This window comes from Pseudopodoces humilis, chromosome 3 (assembly GCF_049639895.1).
Source record: "Pseudopodoces humilis isolate 2021_Gansu_Grassland_sample_001 chromosome 3, ASM4963989v1, whole genome shotgun sequence".
In the NCBI taxonomy this organism is placed as follows: domain Eukaryota; kingdom Metazoa; phylum Chordata; class Aves; order Passeriformes; family Paridae; genus Pseudopodoces; species Pseudopodoces humilis.
In genome coordinates, this window is record NC_142202.1 from 1,495,179 (window position 1) to 1,521,455 (window position 26,277).

Genomic DNA, 26,277 nt, shown 5'->3' on the forward strand with positions numbered 1-26,277 from the left:
TATCACAAAGTATAAAGAAAAACCAGACAAAATTGGAGCACTTTCATTTTAAGAAGATCCTTTCAGAGGATGCACTGGTGGCAAACTGCTTGAATGAAGAAACAAAAAGAATAGAGAAGGAATACTAACCTAAGTCAGGGCATTTTTCTCCATCATAATATATCAAATGATTTACAAAGGAATGAATTACACAAGGTCAGGTTCAGAGTGCAAAATAAAAAGCATGAAAACATATTTAATATCAGATAAAGAGTGGTGAATTGTTCTGGTGGTGGCAGCTTTTAAAAAAAGAATAAAATGATTAAACCCACACCTCTTGCTGAAGTCTCTTCAGTTCAGATTCCATCTGTTCCAGTTCTTGTTTACAGTCAAGCAGCTGCTCAGTCTTTTCCTCACTTGAAGGAGAAAACACAAACCAGTTCAACATGGCCACAGAACCTGCTAATGATCACCAGGTTTGACAATAAAATGCTGAGATTTGTGAGGCTTCCACCTTTAACCCACAATTTCAGGGACATCAGAGGGTAAAATTTAGAGTTGCCATTAAAACTTAGTTATTCTTTTGGTTTTAGTCTTTAGCTAATAATATTTTAAATGTTGTTAGACTTTTCATAATGCTTTAATTTGTTGTTTCCTACTCAGGTAGGGTAGAAAATGGGGCGTAATAAGAGAATTTTTGCAGTAAGGGGTTTTATGGAAAAAACCACAGACAATACACATGAATGTGTACAAGGAGATCCCCATCTAAAAGTCAACTCAGAACAATTTCAAATTACACATCCAAAAGGTCCAAATTCTTTCCAGGAGAACCAGACACTGACCCCTTGTCACAATGAAGTAAGGCCAATTTTAAAAGCATTTTTATAGTTCTGTAATTTTTCCTTTTCTTGCAGAGAAGAATTATTAAGGCTTTTAGGTGTCTTTACTCAATTGAAGAAGATACTGCTTAATAAGCTCAGTAATTTCATGAAACACACAATGAATTTTAATTTTATGGAAACAACGCAGTGTCTGTTTTTGTCTACTCAGAAACCTGTGATAAAAGCAATCTGACAAAGAATGCTACAATTCTTACAGGACTCATTCTATAACTCACAACTCATTTCCCTAGCCTCAAAAAATGAGTTTGTTAAACCATGAGCATGTGCAAAGGAAATATTTAATTCTCTTGCAGACAAAGAACACCTGATGTTCAAAATTCAACTGCACTTCAGAACAAACAGTATTTACTGCTGAAAAACCTGATGATATTAAAATCTATACTGCATATCCAGATGTGTTACTGTATTATTCCACATTCCAGAAGGAAGAAACAAAAATAGGAAAGGAGGAAATCAGAAAATTTAACGGACTGAAATGTATAATACTATCTCAAAGCAATCATGCCAACAAAAAATAGGTTTGTTTTAAACAAAACTAGAGCAGCTGTTTTTAAAGATGAGACAATTTCACCATGAATGATCTTTTTGGAAAAGGATTGTTTGGAAAAGGTCACTGAGCCTACAAGCACAGGAGGCTCAGCTCTGCACAGCTCAGTGCAACGTCTCTGTCACAGCTTTCCCCCTCCAGAGGTGCTCAGAAACCAGGCACAAACACAAATTTATTCCTGATTTCTGTAACTTTTCCTTATTCCTGTTATTGCTCTACATGGGAAAACACAGAACTCAACATTCAGAAAATGAGGTGTGCAATTTCCAGTTTTGGAGTTTCTGTATTCCCTGGTTTGCATCCAACTGAAAAATAATCTTTACAGACCTTTTATATGAAATTACATCAGCTACACTGCATACTAAACCAGGTATGAAGGTTCACTGCCAAAACCAGATTATAAATAAATTTTATGCTGAGTATTTTCAACTCTGGAATTAATGTAATTTTAAATTTATCAAATAAATGCAGCATTTAACACTAAATGCTGCAGACAGAAGTTAATTCAATCCAAGTCTGGTATTTTAAGATACTCCTACACGTAAAGGAAAATTATTTACCAACTGAATTCAAATAAGAGTGCAGAATGTGGACTGCTCTGAGCCATCAGTGTTGCCCTAATTGCACGCTTCAGCTACAGACTGGAGAGGATTGGACTAAATTATACAGAACATACCAGTGTTCACTGTTTAGGCTATCTATTAACTGTCAATCAAACTAATAACAGCAATTTTTTCACTAATTTTCTTGGTGCAGCTGTTTATAGAATATCCTGGGCGGGCTCATTGCAGGAGACACATAATACAGACATCAGGAAAAAAGAGCCCCATCTTTTGTCCTCTGTTCCTCATGAAGACCACGCTGTAGTGGGGGAAGGGGATCCTCAGAGTAAATCAACAAGATCCTTAATCCAGCCAGCTAGAAATGATCTGATCAAACTCTGGGAATTGTGACTTATGCTACCTTCAGCTTGTGATTAAATTTACCTGTCTCCTCTTTCCATTGTTGAATTTAAAAAAAAAATCTTTATTTTTGCTGTTTCTACACATATTGAATCTCTTCAGATTGAGCATTTTCATTCAGAACACACACACTTCCCTCTGCTAAAACAACTGACACACTGCTACAAGGAGAAGCAGATTCTCCACAGGGCTGTTATTGATCTTCTCTTTAAATAACTCCTCACTCTGCTCAGATTTTTTCCTTGACTATGAAGACAAAGTGCCCACAGAAACCCACAGAATCAGGAGCAGTTTTCAGTAGCAAGTAAGTGTTGTGCAGACAAGAAATCTTTTACACAGGAACAATGAGGTGGGAGACAGGAAAGCATTCTAATTGAAATTTTTTGTCCTCTCTGCAATGAATTTAAACCATGAATTCACCATGAGTATTTCTTGTTGGAGACAGGTCACCTAATTGTGCTGCTGGGAGAGAATCACTCCTGCACCATCTCCTTTTAATGATCACCTGGTCTGAGAACAAAACACTGAGATTTGTGAGACTTCCACCTTTAATCCATCATTTCAGGGACATCAGAGTGAAAAATTTAGGTCAAAGCATCATTATGAATACAAACAGAGGCAAACACAGATGAAAAGTTGTATTTGTCCCATGGGTCCACAAATCTTCTTGCGTGATAAAAATACCCCTCCTGGGGAGCAATAACTAAAAAAAGCATTTGAAAGGATGAAGAACTGGTCTGAAGAGGACTAGAAGTGCGCTGAGGCAGCGTGTGGAAGGATTTGAGTGTGAATTGGTACTCACAGCTCCTGCCGAAGCCTCCTGATCTTGGCCTTGGCGTCGGCGAGCTCCACGCTCAGGTGCTGCCGGCTCTCGGTGCGCTTCATGCCGGGGGAGCCGCACGGGGACTGCGCCGCCGACGCGTGCGGCAGGAAACGGAGACAGTCCCGCTCCTCCGACAGCTCGATGATGGTCTGGGGAGGCAGAGCACAGGAAAAAAGTTCAGAGTGGCTCTCACAGAGCCACCTCTGGATGTGTCATTCACACAAACACCGCAACGGCACAAGAACGATGGAAAAGTTTTGGCCATCCAACAAGTCAAAAGCTCTACCTGCACCTTCACACCTAAAGCAAAGCACCACAGCTCTTGAACAGGACCTTCTGCTATTTTGTATTTTATTTTTCACTTTAGGCTTTTAAGGCCACAAAATGACCAGTGCTCAGAATGGACTGGCAATGAAAGGTGTGTTGAAAACCACCACTTCTCGAAAATAAAGATGAACGTGTATCTCTAAACAAAGATGTGTTCTTCAGCGAGTAGCAGCATCCTTGACAATTGAATAAAGCATCAGATCTACAGAAATATTCCTATTTCCCCCTATAAATAAAGGTGTTAGCCAAACATATCTCGTAGTTTAAAGTACTTTTTCTTTGCTTTGCACAAAGGCATCAGCACCATCCTCTACCCTCTGTTTCACTCTGATCAAGGCTGTGATCCTGAAAAACTGTCAAAGGAATATCTGCAATAATTGCAACACTGACACATCCACTCTACTGAGGGGCAAATCTGGGACCACCAAGATGATTCACAACTCGTAATTTTTATTAAATACAGTTCTGTTCCTTGATTCTAACACAGTACAACAACTGTGCCTCATGATAAGCCTGCAAAAGCTCCTCTCCTGGTATGGATTCTGCTTTATCCCCCTCAAACCTGGACAATAGGACATGGGAATAGAACAGGCAGCTTCCAGTGATTAGCCTGCAAATTGATGGGTTATTGATTCCTGGTAAATGCAGCTTTGGATTCACTGTTTTCAGCTAGTGATCAATGCTGAAGTTGTTTCCCACTCTGGCTACGTGGAATTGATCATCTCTTATCTTTCCTGCTTTATTCCTACTTTATCTTTCGTACATTTGTTAACAAATGTGCACAAAAGAACCCCTTGAAACAATGTTCTGGCAGTCAGGAATCCTTGCTTTAACATGTCAGCACGAAATTAAACTGTTAGTTATAAAAATCCTGAAAATCCTAAAAATCCTTTGCATTTTATCAAAAATAAAAAAGATTTCTTGTATTTCTCTTCAGCACCAACCCACACCATACCTCTGAGTGCTCATCTCTTTCATCTATAAGTCTTTTTAAATGCAATGCCATATTTTTCAGGAGAGGCTCAACATACTCTTGTGTCAGCACAATGACATCCATCCACTGCAGGTCAAACACATTTTCCTGATTATGAGTTACCTACATGGGGTGAAATGAAAGAGAAGAAACATCCTCTTGAAATTTTAAGAGTAGAAAGGAAGCATAAAGAAATATAAAGCTGTCACTCTACAGGTTAAATTCTCTGGACTAGGGTGAAAAAATATTTAAAATATATTTAACTGTATGTAAAGGAAGAGTTTTTTGTCTACCTGGAAGCAGCAACTTGTCCTTCTGGCAAGGTGACAATAATATTATAAATTACCTACCACATACTGGAATTATATTTTATAAAGAAATTTGCATATAAAGATTTCACTAAACTAAATTTGCTGTATGTAACTAAGAAATCCTTGAAGCAACAAATTTGCTTTCTGGTACTGCTCTAAAAATATAACCCAAAAATGCTCAATCATGAAATCTTTTTGTGAATCAAGTGAAAAAAATAAAGCCTTTTTTGCTTACTACAACCACTCAATATGCAAATCACGTATGTGATTTACTTGCCATTGAACATGTGCAACTCCCCTTCCTGCAATACAATATTCCACCTCAAAAAATCCCCAAAAGTAAAAGCAAAAACCCCCCAAAATACCTCCTGAATATGGGCTGCAACAGCTGCTCTGGTATCAAAATCCAGACTTTGGATTCTTTCAATAAATTCTTCTTTTTTCTGACACTAAAAATAGAGACATCTATTTTATACACATTTTTATGTACAATCACAAATATTTTCATTCCTCTTTTGTATTTCTTAAGAGCTAAAACTTATAAAGCTGACATTGCAAGGGCCACATGGCTAAACTGTTATCCAATAATTCTGGTCCAAATAAGTCTGTGGTTTATGCCACGTTACAGCAATTACAGCTCTTAAAACTAATTAAGTGATACAAGGAAAAACAAGTTGAAATGGGACAAGGAAAAGGTTTCTTAAAATTGCTACTTATTCAAATTTAGTGAATGATGAACATGGAATATTGCTATTTATTTGAATTTATTAAATAAATTTGAAATAAAATAAATTATTATAAAATTATTATTATAAAATAAATAAATCTAATTTATTAAATATTTATTAAATTTATGAAATAGTGCAGTCAGTTAATATTCAGTCATTTACCATTTCCTTCCTTTCTTTACAATATCAGGTAAATTAGCATTATTGAAATTAATAACCCATTTGAAGGTTATGATAGTATTGGAGGTATTTGTGCAATAACAGGTATAGGGTTGTAGCCATTTAATTAAAAATCAGAATATTCCAACTTTTCAAGGAATGCAATTGTACCACCAAAGGAAGAAGTTTTATACCATCCCAAGTACTAAAATAGTAAGAAAAGAAATCAATAACTCAAAAGATTCATAGAGACAAACATAATTAAACTCACCTGAACTGCACAACCAAGCAAAAGGAGGAGAAGCTTTTTTACTTCTTCAGTACCTGGCTCTAAGAAGAAAACGAGAAAAAATGGTAACTGTAAAATTATAATTAGTTTCTTCCCCTATACCTCAGAAAACATGAAGTTTTCTCGTTATTTCCATGTCATTTATGTTAAGCTAGTTTTAAAACAACCAGATGAGCTTTCAGCTCAATCCTTTTTGCCATTTAACTGCTGACTCCCAGAGGTACCAAACACCTTAACAGCCTAAATAACAATTTAAAAAAATTCAGCCCTTCAAAAAGCAAAACTTCAGAGTGGCATTTTTAGAAAAGCTTTGGAGACCATCAATCAAGTTTTCAATGGTAATCTCAGGTATCTCAAGATAGTTACAAAACTGCTTAAATTATCTGTCTCTCCCAAGATGGAAGAGTTTAGGTGACAAGTTCACCTTACAAAGCCATGTTAGATCTTCATCTGCACATCCAAAAAATCAAAATGTGTTTCCAAATCTGGCCTTAAGCATCTTAATCTCCTAAAGAAGCTTAAGTTAAAGAACTCTGTTTACAGATTAATAAATATGTTTCTTACTTTTTATGTTCACAGTGTCCTCATCTTGCTACTAAATATAGAAATATATTTTATATCTAGAACATAAATGCCATGAAGCAAATGCTTCAAGGATGACAAAACAGTTTAGGCATTGACTCAAGCTGCTGCTTTTGGAGGGAGCTACATAATGTGTATAATCCCAATGAACATGGAATATTGCAATTTTTCAAGAGGTTTTTCAGGTAGATAAATACATTACAAAAAACATAGTATCAAATGGGAGATATTTAATCATTAATTCAGATATCTTGTATCCCAAAGGCTCGAGCTGTGAAGTCTTTTATGGAGAAATAGAAAAAGCATCAAGGAATGTGTTTCACCAGAAGCTGCTTCAGCTGAAGAAGGGGAATTCCACCTGGCTGTCTGTCTTATCAATACAGGTTAACAGGAATACTGCAACAGGATGAATCCATGCCAACAGCTCATAGCCTACATTCACTTATCCAAATAAATTAATCACACCTTTTCCATTTTTAAGCAATCCCTGAGCTCCTCTTCACTCTTCATCTCCTGACTGCCTTTCAAACACCTGCCTGAATACTGATTCCTTGTCTCTCTCCCACGTTCCCTGAAGGAACAGGGCAAAATACTGAACCATCTCAGCTTCCCTCATCTTCTGTTTTTCTTCCTTTTCCTCCATCAGAAATACAGAAATAGATGATTCTCTTCTACACCCTTCAACCTGCTGCTGAACTTTGTCCCCACCCTGTGCCACTGTTTGATCCTGCCGGTGTTCACCCCAATCCCTGACTTTCACACCCTCTGCAGGCTTCCATCCTCCCCTGCCTTGCTGCCTCCTATATGAACTTGCTTTTAATCTTTCCCCTTTGCCTCATCATTATCCCTTTGTAATTTAATTTAATATTTACAGTCACAGGCTGTAGCCCTCCTCCAGTTTTCTCCTCTAACTGCCTTTCCAGCCAATCAGCTCAGGAAATATTTCCTGATAAAATCCCTGCTGACCTGTTTTACCAAACCTCAGCTCCAGCCTTCTCCCTGCATTTTCCTCCATGAGCCAACTGCCTCTGGAATCTGCTCCTGCCATCTGCAATTTGGCATCTTCTGGGATTTCTCTCCTAATCATTCCTTAAGTGTCAAGGGGAAAATCTGGGAGACATCCCTGTGAAAAATCACACCTCCAGCCTAAGCTTTAGTGGACCAAATCCAAGTCTTTATCAGGGATTGACTTTTACTCCAGGGCTTGCCTTGATGCAACCAGATTTACACAGCAAGTGTCTCCAAAGTCACTGAGGTTTCATTTCCCTGCACCTGCCCAAAAACAGCTTAAAAATCCATGTAGGGATGAGATCATTTTTCTAAGCTGACACATTAAGAGAAGTCCTAACTTTCATAGGAGAAAGGTTCTGGACAGAACCCAAAAAAACAGGTCTATATTCTAGTTCAAACCAAACTCTGTGATTGAACTCCAACAGGCAGCTGAAACACCTTCAAGAACCTTGTCCAAGCATAACAATTTATTTTTTTTTCATGTGAAGGCTACACTACAAGAAAGTCCAAATTTTCTCACAAATCCAACAAAATCCCTGGAGAAGAGCAAAGCACACACCCACAGAGCTGCCAAACCACAGATCCCAAAACATAAAGACATCTCCTTAAAAATGACCAATAAAATTGAATGTATACAACTGAATGCAGTATTATCTCTCTGGGGTTTGATAGTACATTATCAATAAAATGTCATCTTATACTACACAATATTGTTACGACATTTTCTCTCAGTATCTTGAACAGAAGAAAAAATGTCACTACAAAACAATACTATGACCTGGGGTTTTTTTAAAATCTGTTTTTCCAGTAAATCTGGTTTCTAGGCAAATCCTTTCAGTCTTTTGAAAACCTTAAGAAAGTCTGGAATCAAAATTATAAAAGCACGATGCATTCTGTTCCTTTGGAAAGGAAGAGACCACATTCACATTTCTTGGTGCATATGACAGCAGCTGCACATATGAAAACTGAAAAAGCTGTGACCTCGGAAGCAAAAGCAGCAATATCCAAAAGCAGAAAGTAAAACCCAAAAGAATTAAAAGCAAGATACCTACAGAGATGGGATATGTGCAGATGGAATATGGAAAATACCAATGTTATGAGCCCTGGGATCAGGAAGTGAGGAAACACAGATGGTTCTTCTGGCTCATGAGGAACCCCCTGTCCCACAGACACGGAAGCGTGGCAGAGAAGACATCCCAAAGAAATAAAAACAGCCAGGGGAAGCCACACAGCCTGTCAGAGCAGTTCCTGACCTCTCTGCTGAGGTGTCAGAACGTCAGGAGGAGAACACCTGGGGCACATTAGACCCAAGTAAATAAACTCTGCCCAATCCATAGTGGCTCCATGCAGGCCAGGTGTGTCTGCTCCGTGCTTCTGGAATTGAGAGCATGGTGCAGAGATTCCCAAGAGGCTGTGGATAGTCAGCTGGCTCCACACAGGCTAATTTTCTTGGTCTGAAAATTGCAACTCTCAGAGCTGGAAGCAGAGAAGGTGGGAGCATGGAGAAGACAGTGTCAGTTCAGGGGAGAAAACAAGAAGGTAAGTGCAGTATTTTTCAGGTAAGGATGCAAGAGAAGCAGGGGAGTTTGGGGGAAGGAGAAACAAGGATCAGGAGCTGGATCAAGTGAGATGCACTGAACTGCCAATTCCCTCAGCGGTGACACAGGTAAAGAAAGTTGAAAGTGCAGTAGCTGGGAGTACATGAAACTTTAACTTTGTGCCATCAGTGGTTCACTGGATGCTGGGAAATGCACTTGGGCTCAGTAAAAATCCTACTGAGAGCTAGGGCTGAGGGACAGAACACATTTTTTAGAGTGTGGACAAAGAAAATCACTGTTAAATCACTACTCATTAAGCCACTTATTTAATAAAGTATTTACACAACCTTCTGTTGAAAGGCTCAGCCCTACAGGAATTTTATTTCCAGTGAAATAATATAAATTATCACACCAGTATACATTTTTTATCTTGGTCAAAAATAAACTTACCAGAAAAAGGATTTTTGCCAATTATTAGCACATTTGGCAAAGACATCATGATCAACTGCTGCAAAGTCTCCTATAAAAGTTAATTAAAACATTATTTACATCATACATACTGAATGAAAGCAAACATCAAATACCAAGAACCACTGAAGAGAAATCAGTATTAATTAAACAGTTTTAATATTTTTTAGGACTTCATAGATACAATTCGTACACTACTTAATTATTTGCCTTATAATTAAAAAAAATAACTTACAAATGTGAGTTACTTCTATAGAACCTTTGTTTTACTGGTTTGCACAATCATCTCACACAGCAAAATCCTCTCGTGGCAATGAGCTGGCTTAGGAATCTTAAGCCAATGAGATCCTGAGTCTCAGAATGCAGCAAAACCCTTTACATTTATTATGTTCATGTTTCCCTAACTTATCGATACATATTGGTTTTATTGGCTCTAAGGTGCATTTCTACTTCAAAAAACTCAATTTCCTTTCTGTCATGGTTTCTTTGGCCTCACCAAAACGTGGATGTGAAGATCCCAGGAGGTTTTTGCTGCAGTGACATTGGGCCAGCTGTGAATATAAAGGTGCAAACCCCTGTCTGCACAACCACATGGAATTTTAGCTTGGAAGTGCCACACTCCTGGCAGCAGCTCTGCCTATCTGTTCCATGGATTCCATCAATGGAGCTCCTGTAATGGCTGTAATCGGGTCAAATCCCCAGTCTAGACAGAGCCTAATTCTCCTGAAAAAGTATTTCTCCTGTTCCCAGATGTTTATTCCCAGCAGATGCCATCCTATAGTCAGGCTTCTTATTTTTCCACAGTGACAGATCCATTACTACAGAAAATGCTCCTACTCAAAAGCAACATATTCCAGAACAGCCCAAGGCACACATCAGGTGTCACAATGTAAGCAACAACCACTTGCTTTAGGTCAAATTGAAAAAAACCCCAATATTTCTTGAAAAATACCTGTAGAATTTATTGGCTACAGCTACACTTGGAAGTTCCCACCAGTTAATATTCGACATCAAAATTATAACTGAATTAACAGTAGACAGCAAAATATAAATTCTCTCTGGACACACCTAAGACAAACTGTAAGGAGGGAGAAAACAGCTTTGACCTCCTCATATATCATGAAATTCTACCAACTGTGACACCTGTACTTCTCAGACTTTGAAAAAGATTATGTTCAAATAAAATAAGATATGAAGTGCACCACAGGATGTTTTAAATCAATATGAAACCAATAAAATAGAATTAATTTAATGAGTATCAACAGCTGCTATGAGAGAAAATCACATATTTTTCAAGTGGCTTTCTGTTGTTTTTTGGGGGTGTTTTTTGGTAGTATCACAAATAATTCCATGATGCTATCATAAGGCTGATCATGTATCAAAGCAGAATATGAGCAGCAGTAACCAAGATATGACTCTTGAATGGACATGATCACCTGTTTCCTTACAACACCTCTGCCTCGCCCCAGAGATGCCTGACACCTTTTCTGTCACTTGGTGTTAACCTCAGCACTGGCTTGGCTTGCACAAACTTTTCCAGTTCATTAGCATTTATTTTACTGAAGATTTTCACATCCTCAGTCAAATCTGCTGAGAGTCATGGACACTCACTGGATTAAATCTCTCGAGCCCAAAATTTCTCAAAAATTTGGAATCACTTATCTGAAATTAACTGCTGAGAACAGTTCCACACTCTTACACTGCCAAGAAATGTACATACTCAGATTACTGGTTCAGGACCAGAACTGTAATTCCAGAGAATAACAATGATGATGCAGGAACAAAAAAATATTGGCTAATCTAATGTAACACCTTGATTTTGACTGTTATATTCTACTAGTGCAGGTTTTTTTGACAAGCACATCCACAGCACTGATGCAATTTTTCACTAAACCGAGAAAAGGTTTTCCCCAGATGTTATAGAACCACAGGGAACAAACCAGCACAGACAAGCTCACAATGAGAAGTGTTAAGAGTTACATTAAAACAATGCTAAAAATTCCAAATTCCCACATTCATCAGTGTCTAACACTCAGTAAAATCCTCTCTCCTGTCCCCTCCCCTGGGATTCCCCAGGGAACACCCCCAGGCCTGTCCCCTCAGCTTTCAGGAGCACTAGGGTGTGAGGCTCCTGCCTCACCCCAGGCTAAGGGCGGCCTCTCAGTTTGATTCCAATACATCCATCAAGCCCCAGCTTTCCTGCCTTAGGGAATTTCACAGGTGAGAGGAACTCAACTGACCCCTCTGTGAAACAGCCCATCCTTTAACTCTTCAACCACCACAAAGCACAAACCTCCCTGCACTGTAGGGAGTGAATAGCTACACATGCAAAAAGCAATATTAGATTCAAAGGAGCTCTCCAGTTTGGAGAGTAAAGGCCTTTACTCCAGCTCTTCAATGTTTGCATGGTGACCAAAACCCTGAAAAACTGGGGAGGGAAAGGGGAGACAAGTGTATAAAATAGTTAAAAGGGCAGCTGGACCATTAAAGGCATGGTGGCTGCTTTCATTTCTTAAAAATTAGTACTTTTTTATTTTAAAAAAGCTCTAATAAACTTATTTCTATCACAAAGTATTGGAGCAACATCCACAATCCTGAATCATCCAAAGGTACCTAAATGCCAGCAATTCTGCCTGGTACTGGAGCACTTGGACTGGTGCTAGGGTGAGGCCAGTGCAGGATGGGGAATGCTTTGTGTTCCAATAAAGATCAATCCTGTCAGTGCCTTCTGCTGCACCCGCTGTGGAGCACTAATGCCTGGTGGAAAATGACTTCCACTAGGAAAAGGAAAAGCATATGGGCCTTAGCAGGCAGCACATATATCCATGTGCAGGGGCTGCCAAGGAGAGAGGGAAGTGCTGGGGAGAAGCATGGAATTCTCACTGCGCTCGGAGTTTTGGGAAGCGCACGCTGCGTGTGGACACGGGAGGAGCAGCAGACTTCAGCACAGGCTGGCCAGGGAGAGGCAGAGCAAAAGTTTTCTCCCAGGTGTGGGTTCTCCTGGCAGGAAGGAGCATGGGAGTGTGAAGGGCACTAAAAGCCACGCTAAAGGGACACTGGTGGCAGCTGCAGTGCCCAGCTGTGGCGTGTCCATGTCCTCTCCAGCTGAGCATCCAGCAGGCACAGCTCCTACTGCTGCATCAAACTCCAGTGGCTCTTTTACAGCTCTTAGATCCTCCTCACTGCATTTACTACAAATTCCCAAATTAATTCTAAGCCCAGTAAATTGCATCACCTTTTTCTAACAAAAATTCCATTTACAAGACTAAATGCACATGTAATAATCTCTCCCACTGGCACAAAACTTGCTTCAACTCAGAAAATACCAACCAATAATACTTAATGCACCACAGGAATAACTGAACACACAGAATATCTATTTTATAAACAGATCATCATTCATATAAGTGCGTCCACACCACCTTTATACCTGTAAATAGTGACAAAATATCTCACTATATAACTAAACAATCATCCATACAAATAGCTCTTGTTGATTTTATTCCTGTTACCCTTAAAACTGTAACAATAGAAGAAAATTTAGAAATAATTCCAGGCAAAACACAACAAACAATTACTGACCTGGTAGTAAGTTTTAATTTGTTTCACCAAAATGGACAAATTTTGAATCCTTAATGATGCATCATTGTTTACTTTTTTGTTTATCCTCTGATTAGCAGACTTTGGATTGCTGCAAAAAGAAAAGAAAGAAGAATACCTTAAACATGGTGAACATTAATCTTTAAGGCTTTCTCTATAAAACAAATGGGATAGTTAATGTGCCAGCACAGCCATCCCTTGTCTTGATTACCATACCTTGTTTTTCCCTCCACAAATCATTAAGGAGTTGTGGAAGATGGAAAGAACTTGAAATGTGTCTCTGACACAGCCAGCCAGCCCCACATTCTTGTCTGCCATCAATGCAGCCTGAAACTGGGAGCACCCAGCAGAATTCCCAAGGAATGGGTCTGACAGGAAAGATTTTGTGGCTGTATGATGGCATTTCACTACCATGAGGCACAAGGAACAAAATGCAATTTTTAACTTTTAGAAGAATGATGAATATAAAACACATCGTGCTAACACACACTGACTGTTTTAAATATATTTACAGATTGTTGAAATGTGTCAACAAAGATATTATTAATCGGAGTTTTTGTCATGTATTATCATATACAACCAGATTTTTCTCTGGTTTGTCTTGGCTTCAGGGAGGAAATCAATCACTTTTTACTTCCCAAAGCAGAAAGGATCTGAGGAAATGCAGATGAGTCACCCTTTTTCAATACCTCGTAACACACACACAGGACAGCATGACAACCATTCACTGGGATTTCTCATGGAAAACCATCCAGAACCAAAGTACCCCCCATAAAACTCTCTGAAATGTTTAAAGAATTCCTGAGGGACGGCAAATGTGAAGTTTCTCACTTTTACAGATTCTTGATACAGTTGCACAACGCAGCTTTTGATATGTAATGCTATTCTTGTATTGTTTAATGATATTATTATTATTATTATTAGATAAATGAGAGCTGGCTGGGATGCTGCACTCAAAAACAAACTACCAACTTTTCCCTGTCAAACCAGGGCTCCCTGCAGGGCTATGTGTCTGCTGGCTCTGGTTTTATTCAACACTGTCATTAATGATTTAAACAATGGAATACAGAATACACTTTCCAGAACAGCCACTGGCGAACTTTCGGAGGAAAAAAACAAAACCAAAAAACCTTCAAAAAAAACACTATAGCAATGGGGAATGATCCTGGTAATGTGCAAAAGTAATGGAATTCAATAACTCACAGGCAAAGGATTAGAGTCAGAATCAAATGCAGAAAGAGGAATTATTTGCTATAAAACAAAAATGACCTGATTATTGCGGTATCATGACTTACTCTGATGGAATTTATCCCTTTGATTATACTCTCTGTACAAAAATGACATATTTTTCATTTATATATGTTACCTACACAAACTTTATTTGCCTTTTACAGCTTGCTTAACTTTTAGCATATTAGACTTTTTTTAAAGATACATTTATGTCTTTTCTTTGGTTTATTGCAATCAGCATTTCCTGTCTTGTAAGCACAAACAGAAATAATAGGAATAACTGCAGGGAAAGGAAGTCAGGTCATATAAAAATGCACCTTCAACACACAGACATTTCTAAAAGAAAAGCAGTAGGCACAGTATCTTTTTTCTGTATTTATTATTATAAATATCTAGGAAAATTAGGACAGGGGTAATTGCCTCATTCCTAAATGCTCATCACCATGTTCCTAAAAATATTACAAACCATTAAAATACATTTTAGAACATATTAGCCAAACCATGTGACTAAGATGTGACCTTGGGTTTATTAGTTCAGCCAACCTGTAGCTGTAAAAGCAACTAAATGGGCTAAAAATAATTATGCTTTGCAGATGCACAGAACTGGACTCCTTTCCACAGTGAATTCATTCAAATTTGTTGAAATCACAAGAGAAAATCCACAATAAATCCTGCTGACCTACAGAGATCAGCTGAAGTCTCCTATTTCTACATGCATATCTCCAAAAGGCCGATTTGGGCCCTTAATCTTCATCTTTAATCTTAATGACCATGGGATTATCTCTGGGCTTTTTCATTATCTTCAGCAGCATTTCTACAGCCACACATTTCAGATGCCTCTCCCTTTAGAGCTCTCAAAACAGGGCACAGGGGTTTCCTGGATATTGTGCCAGCTCTTATTTTAGCATCAACACCAAAATTAGTGTGCAACCACAAGAACTCAAAACACAAACGTCATAAAAGCTCAGGCTTTCCATTTTCTCATTTCTAAAGCTGTATTAGGATATTGAGATTGATCCTGGATGAACAAAACTTTAACATTTGCATAGCACTGGATCTTCATGACACCAGGGGATCAGCCCAGCCAGCAGCAAAGGTTTGGGCTGCTTTAACAACCAACCTCACCTCCCTCTATGACAAGCTGAACTGCTTAGTGCCAAAATGATTCATGCCTGTAGCTTGAAACAAAGTTGGGGTTTTGTTTTATTTTGGCTTTCTGTTGTTGGCTTAAATTGCAGGAAGCAGTTTACTGAGACTGGGCATTTTTGCTGGGAAAACTTGGGTCACAGATGTGCTCTGCAAGTGTGTTTTTACCACTTGGAAAAATTCCACTGTCCAGTTTCAAGATGCTCTGCTACTGCAGATGATCAACAATTAAAATCAGAATATCAGCCTTAGGACAACCTGGTGCACAAAAAAACCTCATTTTAGTAATTTTAAACTCTTCCAAAAATATTTTGGCAAAGGGTCCAACAGAAACATCAAACGCCAAGTTCCCTCAACATTTTTCAGCAGAACTTCAAAAGTTTGTAGTGGTAACAAGAAGTTTAACCCACTGTTTTTAAGGTTCAATAAAAGCAAGCTAGTGAGATATCATTACTAACACTACAAATCTCTACCAGTCATTTTTAATTTAATTAAATGTGCACCCTCAATAACTCACTATTGGTAGCAGATTCCTTTTTCTGGTTTTTTGGTAATGAATGTCCTCTTGGCTCATTATTCTTCAACCATGGGAGGTCAGCTGTCTTTCACATTCTCAATTAATACATGCTAGCCATGACTAGGATGAGTGACTTGGACAGAAATTTATTTCCAATGCTTCCCAGAGTGAAATCCTGCTCTCCGCACCTTCCAGGGCAGACAGGACTTCACCTTCACTGTGCTACAGTAATTGAGATCTTTCTAACCACATCATGTCATTAAATGATTACAAACACAGACTGTTTATAGGCTACCTACTAAAATGACCCCTGTGCTGAAAAGTCAGTGTTGAAAACTGAGGGATTCTTCCACCAAGCAGCCTCTGTGCTGGTGTTTAGCACAGCTCCCTAATCTTCAGCCACTGATTTATTTCTACCTTTCAGATTGTGTTAGAACTGTCAGGTTTGTGTATGGAACAGCCAAGCAAAGACCTGACAGATCCCTCCTCACACCACTGCTATGAAAGGACCATGAGTAGGTCCTTGAACAGGGGATTCCTTATTTAAAAAAATAACTAAACCCACCTTCACTACCAATACTGATAACCAGCTCTCATTTTCTCAAGGACTCCAACCTGAACGTTCATCAGTCTCCTTAATCCACTAAAAAGCATTTTAAACATTTATTTAGTCAGTATAGTTCATCATCTTATTGATGTCTTAATTTGTCCCTCTCAAAGAGAAAATAATATAGCAGGTTGCTGGCTATAACATTTCCATTTTATGTTTTTTTGTAGAACTATATTTTTCAGGCTGGTCCAAGTCATGGCATACTAATATTTTTTACTAAGCATGAAGCCTGATGTCTAACTATTTCTCATCCAGAAAGAGAAAATTCTAAACATGAACTGTCAAAACCTTCTGAGAGCATCTTTAAACTCGTTTACAGTTCTTGAAAACTAATTTATTAAAGATTTTAATGAAGTACTTGTACACATATGTTGAACTGTTGAATTTTTATGACCAGTAAAATGTTTATAATGATAATATCTTTATTAACGCAAAACAATTATGTTTATTAGAATACATTAGGTTTAATGACACTCAAATAAACTAGTGGAAATACAGGATGGAAATTAAATAATTTTGAAGATAAAAAGGCCTATTTAGAACCAATTTAAGGCACAGCTTTAAAAAGCAGCTTTTTAAAACCCTAAGATTCTGATGGCTACTATAAACATTTTTAAGGCCATCCATGCTCTGAACTGCTCCTTTTATGAGGTGGGGATACTGAGCTGCTTCAGTGGCAAACAGCCCAGCAAAATAGGGCAAATCTGTCTAGAAGTCGATAGGAAGCAGAGCGGTAAAAGATACCCTTAAGCAATTTTACATTTAAGAGCAACCTACTTATGACAAGATACATTAATTTCAATAGCAATAAAACCAGACAGGAGCATCTATCCCAATAATGCATTAGTTTAAAAACTCCTGATTACAGAGAGAACTTCAGTGATTTTGAAATACTACCAGTGTCATGAATCACAGATTGAGACTTCATATAATCAGGGATTATGTGCCTTTAATTTTTCATTGACCAAAATCTATCAGAAATGGGAATGTGATAGCTTAATGGCCTCATGCTTAAATCTATGCAGACTGCAAACCAGTTGTGTCCTCCCTTGCCATCTGTTCCTTGATGGTACTTAATGATTAAGTCTGGTATCATAACGCACCCTAATTTGAAATATACCATTGTTTGAATGTATTTGGTGAGTTCAGTGAAATGCTACCCTGTGGTTTAGCTTACAGCAGCACAGCATTCACTTGTACAAATAAATGCTGCATGCCTAATAAAGTTTATTTTCTGCAAAGTCTTTTTAACTGGAAGGCTGAGGTTCACTCTTGGTATCTGTCAAATATTTCAGTAATTCCTGGTAACAGAATTATGGGATAGACTTCAACTAATAAAGCAGAATCTTCATTATTTACTGCTGGCAAGAACATGTTTTACAAAGAGATTTAATACAACGGTGTCCTTTTACTGACAAAACAATAAAAAAGCCAAAACAAAACTGGAGAAAAATTGATAACCTTCAAACTGCTTAAAGACTTGACAATCTACTTTTAAGTTGTACAGCACCTGTATCTCTGCTCTCAAGACTAAGCTCAACAACTGAGGTACAGCTGAAATGGTTAATTCTGCAGCCATCTGCTCAAACATCTGAAGATATCCCAAACACTGAGATACCCTCTGCCACAAAATCACTATTGACACCTCAGTTTTAGGGCACTCTGCTAACTCTGCATGTAGCAAGGACTGACTGTGTGTGCCACAAGTTCAACAGCCGTATCCAACCTTTTCTGCCTTGTGACCATGGGAGCTTTAGGAAGCAGGCCTAAGATCAAGTCTTTTGGCCCTTGCACAAAACCCCACTTCCTAGGATTATGTCCAACATCATAAACTGCTAGGAGGCTGAAGCCCAATGCCTACTTAAAAATAAAAAAACAACCAAACCACGACCAACTGGCCTAACCCAAACAGAGTGGCTGGTGGGATCACGGGGAGCATTGCCAAGAACATTTCCGTGGATACTGAGCATAGCATGGGCAAAATCATGGTACATTCAACAGGTCTGCTGACTGAGCTCTCATTTCTTCCTCACAGGGTTTAAAAAAAAACAAAACAAAGTCCAGAACAGCCCAGATTTCTTTTTGTTCTCTTTTTCCTAACTGCATTAAGGAAGATATATGCAGGTGAGTAAAATGTATGAGGAAACAAGAAAGGAGGTAAAACAGTTCACCTGTCATTGACTAATCACACTCTTGTGGAAAAGACCAAAAACCTCCAAAAACCTTTAAGTTCCAAGTTTAGAGAGCAACCACCTGTATCATCAAATACAAAGAAATAACTTTATTACTATTGTTGCACCTTGACTATTTTTTTCCCCATCACACTAAAAGGTAGTATGTAAAAAAAAATAAAGCTTTCTGCCAAAAATTGAACCTAGTGAGTCACTGCTGACTGTACCAAGTAACCTGGGTGAGCTCCCCACAACAAATCAATGAATGTGGAGCAGCCTCTGCTCCATAGCTGGCAAAAGGTAATCTGGCTGCCACCAAATGAACAAGTGTCACTCACAGAAAGGAAAATCTATAGCATTCAGAGCAGCACAGAACACTTAATACACAAAATAAACACACCTAGGTATTAAAAATTTGAGAATTCCTAAAAGAAACTTCACCAAACAATTTTTTTTTTATTGAGGGTAAAAAGCCATGAGAACCAGAAAGTCTGACAAACACACTCTACTCCAACACATCTAAATGCCTTTCAAAGGACATCTTGTTGGTTTGCTTGGTTGGTTTTGGAGGGATTTTTTAACTACAGAAAGTTTAGCAGGAAATATTTGAAAAGGGAGAATTAAACTGCTGTAGTACTTGCACCACACAATTTTCCAAATGAAACTAAACCCAAGAGGTGCCCAAGGATGCAAGAGTGTACAGGTCAAAGGTCAGGAAAGCAAGAAGATGGACGTGCCAGAGAAGCAAAATAATGAGGGTCATGAAGTCTGAAGTTTTGACTTCTACTTCAAGCACTGTGTGTTATTCTCCCTCTCAGAGCCAACATTTTTTAGTTCTGAAATGAGTCCAGATTTTCAAGACCTATTTCAGGACCAATTAACAGAGCAGTTGAGAACTACTTGACTTTGGGATTAACACCTCAAAGCAACTGACCACGAGAACGCAGCACACATTGCCACCCCCAGTAATCCTGTGACAACAGTAAGAGCAGCTTTACTCACAAGCACTGCCAGATCTGCATCACAAGATGCAGCATGACTTGGCACCAAACATCCCAGGGCACTGCAGCCAGGAAATGTTTTCACAGAGCACCTTGGGAGGATCATTCTGCAAACATGCAGGTATTGGTTTGGAAGAAGTATCAAGTTATAAAAGAAGCAGCATGAGGCCAGCAAGTTGTCACCACTGCCAGGAAGCAGCAAGCACAACAGAAGACAATGAACACTTATTGCCCTGAGCAAATGACATTTGTGGAGCTAACATGCTTTCTAAGACATTTAAAATATTAATATAAGAGAAAATCACTACGTAGGATTTAAAAGCAATACACAATTATACAGTCTTCTTTATTAGAGAAAAAACTTTTAAGAGGAATTTGTAAATACAAGTTTTTTTTTTTTCCTAGCCTAACTAACAGCACCACAGCAGCACACACATTGCTTTATTTGATAATCACAAAATTATTTATCCTTTGAAAGACTTGGGAAAATGTTCACTCATTTTACTCTTGACTTTAAAGTTGGCTGAAGCTAGAAATTCTCAAAAAAAATTTGGTTCTTACTTCGGAGTCACAATAGTCTGACCACAGGCAAACACCTCGGCATTAAGAACTACAGGAAATACTGATGTGTTATCAGCCAAGTGAGATGGCATCAAAGCTACTCAAATATTGCAGTTTTAGTGACTAGAAAGATCTTCAGTTGTAAAAATAGTACCATACAGATTTCCATAAAATACTTCTGGTTGGAAGACCACGACTGTAGATAATTTCCTTTCTTATGAAATAAACCATCTATAAGAAAATTATTAATAATAAAATAGATGTTTTCATCTTTCTGTACACCCATTTTTAGACTAGTGGCAATGTGACATCTGTCTGCATTCTCTCCTACATCTCACAGTATCTGTATTCTGGTTTTTCCCAGCACACACAATACTCCAAATATACAGCAAGTGTATTCCCAAGCTACCAGGAAATTCCAGCAGACACTTTTTGCTCAGGGGCTTATTTAAGAAAAACAAAGATACCACACAGAGAAAAACTAGAGCAAATATTCCCCTGAAGCTTAAACCAAGATAAAATTCTGTAATAAACCCAAGTGGACTGTCTTCTGTCACAACAGAAAAGGAAGCAAGTATTGGAGTGTCTCTAAATGTGCAACACAAAGATTGACTCAATGGCCAGGAATATGACAGACACCATTCATGAGTTCATCCCTTACAATTTCCCATCCAAAAATACAACATCAGGCAATTTTTGCTTGGGTCAAGCAGTAGCCTTGCTTCAGTTCAAAGCCTTGGCATTAATTAATCCCATGAAACGAAAGGGAGGCATTTTGCAAACAGCAACAACTGTCTCTGGAGCATCTATAGGATAAAGCAGACAAACACAGAGACTCACACAGTTATTCCCAAATAATCTTTGCCCACTGAAGTCATGTGCTCTAGCAAAGCAGCATTTTGGAAAAATGTCTTGATCCCTAAATAATTACTACCTAGGGAAAAGTGGTACATTATGAAAGACAAGGAAGGCAACAAATTGCCATTTAGCTTAGAGGAAAAAAAAGAGGAGGAATCAAAAATACAGGAACATATGAACAAACACAAAACTCTAAAGTCCGTCTTAACAGAAGAAACAAATGTGGAAAATCTAGAAGTAAATATCGAATTTAGTGTAGGATGAGATGAGCTCGATTTAGCACCCAAATTCAGTTAACTAGGTTAGCTTTTAAATAAAGATGAGAGCACAGCAATATTTTGCAAAGGTTGTAGTGGAGAGATCCCCAGACCAGCCATGAAATCTGAAGCAGCACACCTTGATATTGAAGAATACAAGCTGATCAGCCAGGTGTATGTAGCTAACTTAAAACTCTGATTTTACTGCTGCTGCTATTCTCATGGAGTGCTTTGCAACAGCATGTAGAATGTGAAATGCAAAATTCTCTGAAAAAGAAACTGCAAAGCCATAGTGAATGTATGTTCTTTCCTTGCCAGAATGCTTTCAATGCTGAGACAAGTTATTTTGATTTTAGATCTAAGATCACTATTTATGGAACAGGTTGACAAGCTTAACAGAAATCTCTGAATGTATTAAAATACAGTTTCAAATTCAGTTTTTATTCCCTGGCCCAAAGTACTAGCCTAGAGTAAGGATGGGGTCAGTAGCAGGCTACCAAAGGATATAAGGAGACAGAGTCAAAGAAATATAACCAAGATGGCACATGAAGGAGAGAGGAAAGAAGTGGATGTGCATGTGTAAAGGAAGGTTGGATTATTTAATTCCTAATCTTCAAAATTTTGCAAGGAACAAGAGTGAACTACAGAGTAGTTTCCTGCTCAGAAATAAATTGGGGCAGCAAGGATGAAGGAAAGTGGACATCAGCTGGAAAAGGGTACAAAAGCATAACAAAACCTCGTAAAACAGGGACAAACCAAGATCAAGCACTTCAAGCATTCCATGTTCAACCCTTGCATTTTCTTCCTTTATCTATATAAAACTCAAGCACCTCACAAGTGCAGGTAATCAGCCTGTGTCCACCTCACCTGCCCAGTTCAGAGCTCACTGCAGGCTGATGGTCCTAGCTAAAATTATTCATCTTCACACTAAGAACTAAGTTTTCCTCTTCTCTAATCAAAAGGGTTTAATTTCAAAAGTCATGGGGCACATTGTGCTGGACCACTTATTAAAGAATTTGCTTCTTTACAAAGAAAGTGACTGCTACAAATTCAGCTTTCCTGAAAAAAAAAAAATCTCAGCCCTGTTGCGCAGAACTACTCTTGGGAGCAGAAACTCTTACCAAGTCCAAGTGACACCCTGCATCTGTGGAAAACCTGACAAGAGCACACCTGGGAAGTGTGAATCTATACCATGAAGTGATAAAGGTGTGGACTTAATATCTGACCATTTTCTAAAATACATGTTCCTACTTCTGCTGCCAAAGTTGCCGATTTCCTTTTCCTCAAAACTCTTTTCCATTTCCCCACCCAGGCAGAGCCTGGCTGAAGCTGTCTCTCCCTCCTTGGCCTTCCCAAGAAGGAGTTAATGGGATTGAGTGGCTGTTGCTGCACTCTTTCACAGAGCCAGGCAGCTGGCTCCAGCACTGGAGACCGAGTCCAGTTTTCAGGGGAAGATATAGGCAAGCCAGAAGTATGGGCTGGCAAGCTCAAGTGCTCGGAAAAAAGCACACAACTGAAGGCTGGGAGCTCAGAATGGGAGCCAAGGAAGCTGTCCACATTCTAGGCACACACCACCACCGTGCTGGGAGGAAACAGGCAGCCAGTCCACCTGGAAAATGTGATGGTGTGAAAGGCCTGCAAGTGGATCCAGTCAGCGAGAAACGGTGGGAGAATGGTAAGAGGGGAAAAAGCCAGGAGAAGAATAAAAGACTTCATCTTTGAAGCAGTTTTCAGCATGTCTGGATGCAAAGACTGATATGGAAAGTATCACTTAATTTATGTAATTAAGACCAAAGTTATAAATGGCACACTGGGATGAAAGCAGACAGGTTTTCCAGACAGTGGATTAAATTAATTCAGTTCCAGAGTTTGGTTCTGTACATTTCCAACTCTGCATACAGTCTGGGTCCAACAGTTCCTTTAAATCAGATTTATTTCCACAAATATAAAGCACAGTAAAAAAAAAACAATTAAAGCTAAAATACTGTTTCAAGTCTTTGTTGCTTGACCAAATATTAATGGTGGTGGTAAATGTAATGAAAGCCCCCAATCTTGTAACTACTTCCAGCTGTCTCTTTTTATTCAAAAGAACCAGCAAGATTCTTGTCAGTTTGGGAACCACAACTCATACTAAAAGACTTTCATAATTTCTTACCCAATCCTATTGGAATTCAGTTAACAAATATCAGAGAACAAGACCTATCAAAAATGGAAACAAACAACACTCAGAAAATTAGTATTTCTGTAAAAATATTGCATTTTTTTTTTTGTATCAGAGGAGTTTATAAACAGTACAGTGCTAAGACTACTAAAAAAAAACCTGAGGTGATGTTAATCAGGTTCTGGAAAAATATCTCCAGGACAACTGAGTATTATTTTACTGCAGTTGTACTTGGGTGTGCAACAGGTGACTAATCCATTTATACTGGTTCACCGATTTCAGTACCACACACAACAGATTCCACTCAAGCCTATGAGCACTTCATAAATATAATGTTAGAAGCATTATGTTATAGAGGTGCAGTGAAGGTATGAAGCATTCCTGGCATGCTCCTCCACCTCCCTGCCATGGCAGAACCCTGCTGCAGTGATCTCTCATGCTCTGATTTATTTCCAAGAAGCATGACCCCTTTTTTGTACCAAAGAGCACAAAGATAAAGGCTCAGATTTAGAAAGACAGATGGGTTTCTATCCACAAGTATCAGATACTGACTGATCCCAGCAGAAGGTAAGTAACCCGATACTTCTGAAGAACGGGACCTAAATTTAAACAGGAAATTAGAGACATTCTCCCAAGTTAGGAGCTAATATTATAAACACTGGGACTCTCCTTAATTAAAAATAAAATTTAAAAAATAATATTAATTGGCCTGTAGCATCTCCAGCAAGGAAGAGCCCTTCAGATGTAACCGGACACTGAACAGAACCTATGCAATTTTCACATGTCCCAAAACATCCAAAGGTAAAAAACATACAAAGAATGTGATAAATTCTCTTATGGATGAGGGACTAATCAATGCAGTGCTGCTAAACCCCACAACCTCAGCACCATCAGCACCCTGCAACTATTCCAATGCTGACACCTCTTTCCCCTGAGCCCTTACAATTGCTGAAAATAAAGTTGATCCAGACAAGCACGAGGAGAAACAAATGCTGGACTGACAAACTCTCACTTGTAGATGATGGAAGGCAGGATTAACTCTTTTCTAACTGAACAAAAAACCTTCTCTAACTAACAAAGCCACTTTTTTTTTTTTGACTGTGTAACTGTTTACAAACCATGCCTAATCCAATATTAACACTCACTTCCACGGTCACAGAATTTGTTTTTTCAACATTTGGCAAGAATAAAAGTAAGTATTAAAGTATATGTGCAGCAGGACCACAGCACGTCTAACAGCCCCCACTGCCATAGCTCCTAACCACAGACTTCTAGTTCTCATGTGAAGTCACTGAGCTTTAAAAAAAAAAAACAAAACAAACAACCAAAAAAAATTCCCCAGCATTCTGAAGAAAAACACTTTTCTTTTGAAGTCACATGACAATTTTTTCTGCCACATTTCCTCAATATATGGTAGTAAAGAATGAAAGGTAAATAGAAATAAAAATGGAAATCACTGGAAATAATCTGTATTGATGATAACTTAGAACCAGATCTTTTAAATGATTTTGCAAATGAAGATGCTTGCTTTAATAGGTGGATATTCAAAGTGAACAGGACTAAAATTAAACACAGGTTTCCACAGTGACTTCACCACAGACAGGACCACACTGCAAAACATGAAACAATTTTTCCCCCTATTTCAATCCTGGCACAAAACCCAAAACAAACTGAACTTTCCCAAAACACGAACAGAGTTCTAAGAGGCAGTTCTAAGTGGTAACCAGCCATGATACATCTCAGTTCCCAAAAAACCTTCCAGTGTAGTGACATATTTCTAAAATGCATATTATTTGTATGCCAATGCTTTTCCAGCACCTCCAGTTCGAGGTAATTTTCACTCCTTTGTTTTAAAACTTACATCTCCAGTGTGTATTTTTTACACATGCACACCCAATGCTTCCTAAGTACAGTAATCATGGCAGGGGGTCAAGGATGCACGAAGTCACAGCCAAATTCAACACACAGTGCCTTAGGCATGGGAATGTTCCTTCTCAACAGTTTTCCATTTTATATATGTGCATCAGGTATCAATTTATACTCAGAATTAAAAAATTGACTGAAAAAAGCTTAACTTTAAGACTGTATTCTTCAAAATCACACTGTTCCAATGCTAAATTTGCCTTCCAGCTGTCAAACTTTTTTGTCCCATAGAAGCTCTGCATATCAAATGTGTGGCCACAGCTGAAAATCTACTCACTTTATGCAGTGCAAGAATAAAAAAAAAAGAAGACATAAAATAAAAACAGTATTCTTCAGTGAAATGCATCACTTAAAATGCTTATTAAAGTGTGCCAGAATCCACTCCGATTTTTTTTTCTCTAAAAGTTCCTTTCCACCAAGTTTTCCAATTTCAAGAGTGAATATTAGAAGTGATTACTTGGGAGTCCCAGTCGTACAGAAGTAGGTGACAAAGAAAATACTGGTTTCAACAGGCTGTGAATTCACACTTCAATGGGGCAAAGCGTTGCTCTTTCGACACAGATTAGTTACACAAGCTGAACACCAAGGGTAGAAACTTTTAAAACACTAAATATGAATAAAAGCTATAAACAGAGCAAGAGGA

General features: G+C 38.4%; 1 protein-coding gene across 18 annotated transcripts in view; it reads right to left on the bottom strand.

Annotated features, from left to right (window-relative positions):
- Positions 1 to 26,277, bottom strand: part of CCDC88A (coiled-coil and HOOK domain protein 88A) — a 68,975-nt gene that overhangs the window by 36,427 nt on the left and 6,271 nt on the right. For all 18 annotated transcript variants that reach the window (XM_088052867.1, XM_088052868.1, XM_014254640.2 and 15 more), the window contains 7 exons: positions 13,182 to 13,290; positions 9,582 to 9,651; positions 5,983 to 6,041; positions 5,190 to 5,273; positions 4,496 to 4,636; positions 3,193 to 3,362; positions 314 to 395 (listed from right to left, as the gene is read on the bottom strand). In XM_088052867.1, coding sequence (XP_087908993.1) covers positions 314 to 395; positions 3,193 to 3,362; positions 4,496 to 4,636; positions 5,190 to 5,273; positions 5,983 to 6,041; positions 9,582 to 9,651; positions 13,182 to 13,290 — 715 coding nt within the window. The remainder of the gene's footprint in view (positions 1 to 313; positions 396 to 3,192; positions 3,363 to 4,495; positions 4,637 to 5,189; positions 5,274 to 5,982; positions 6,042 to 9,581; positions 9,652 to 13,181; positions 13,291 to 26,277) is intronic.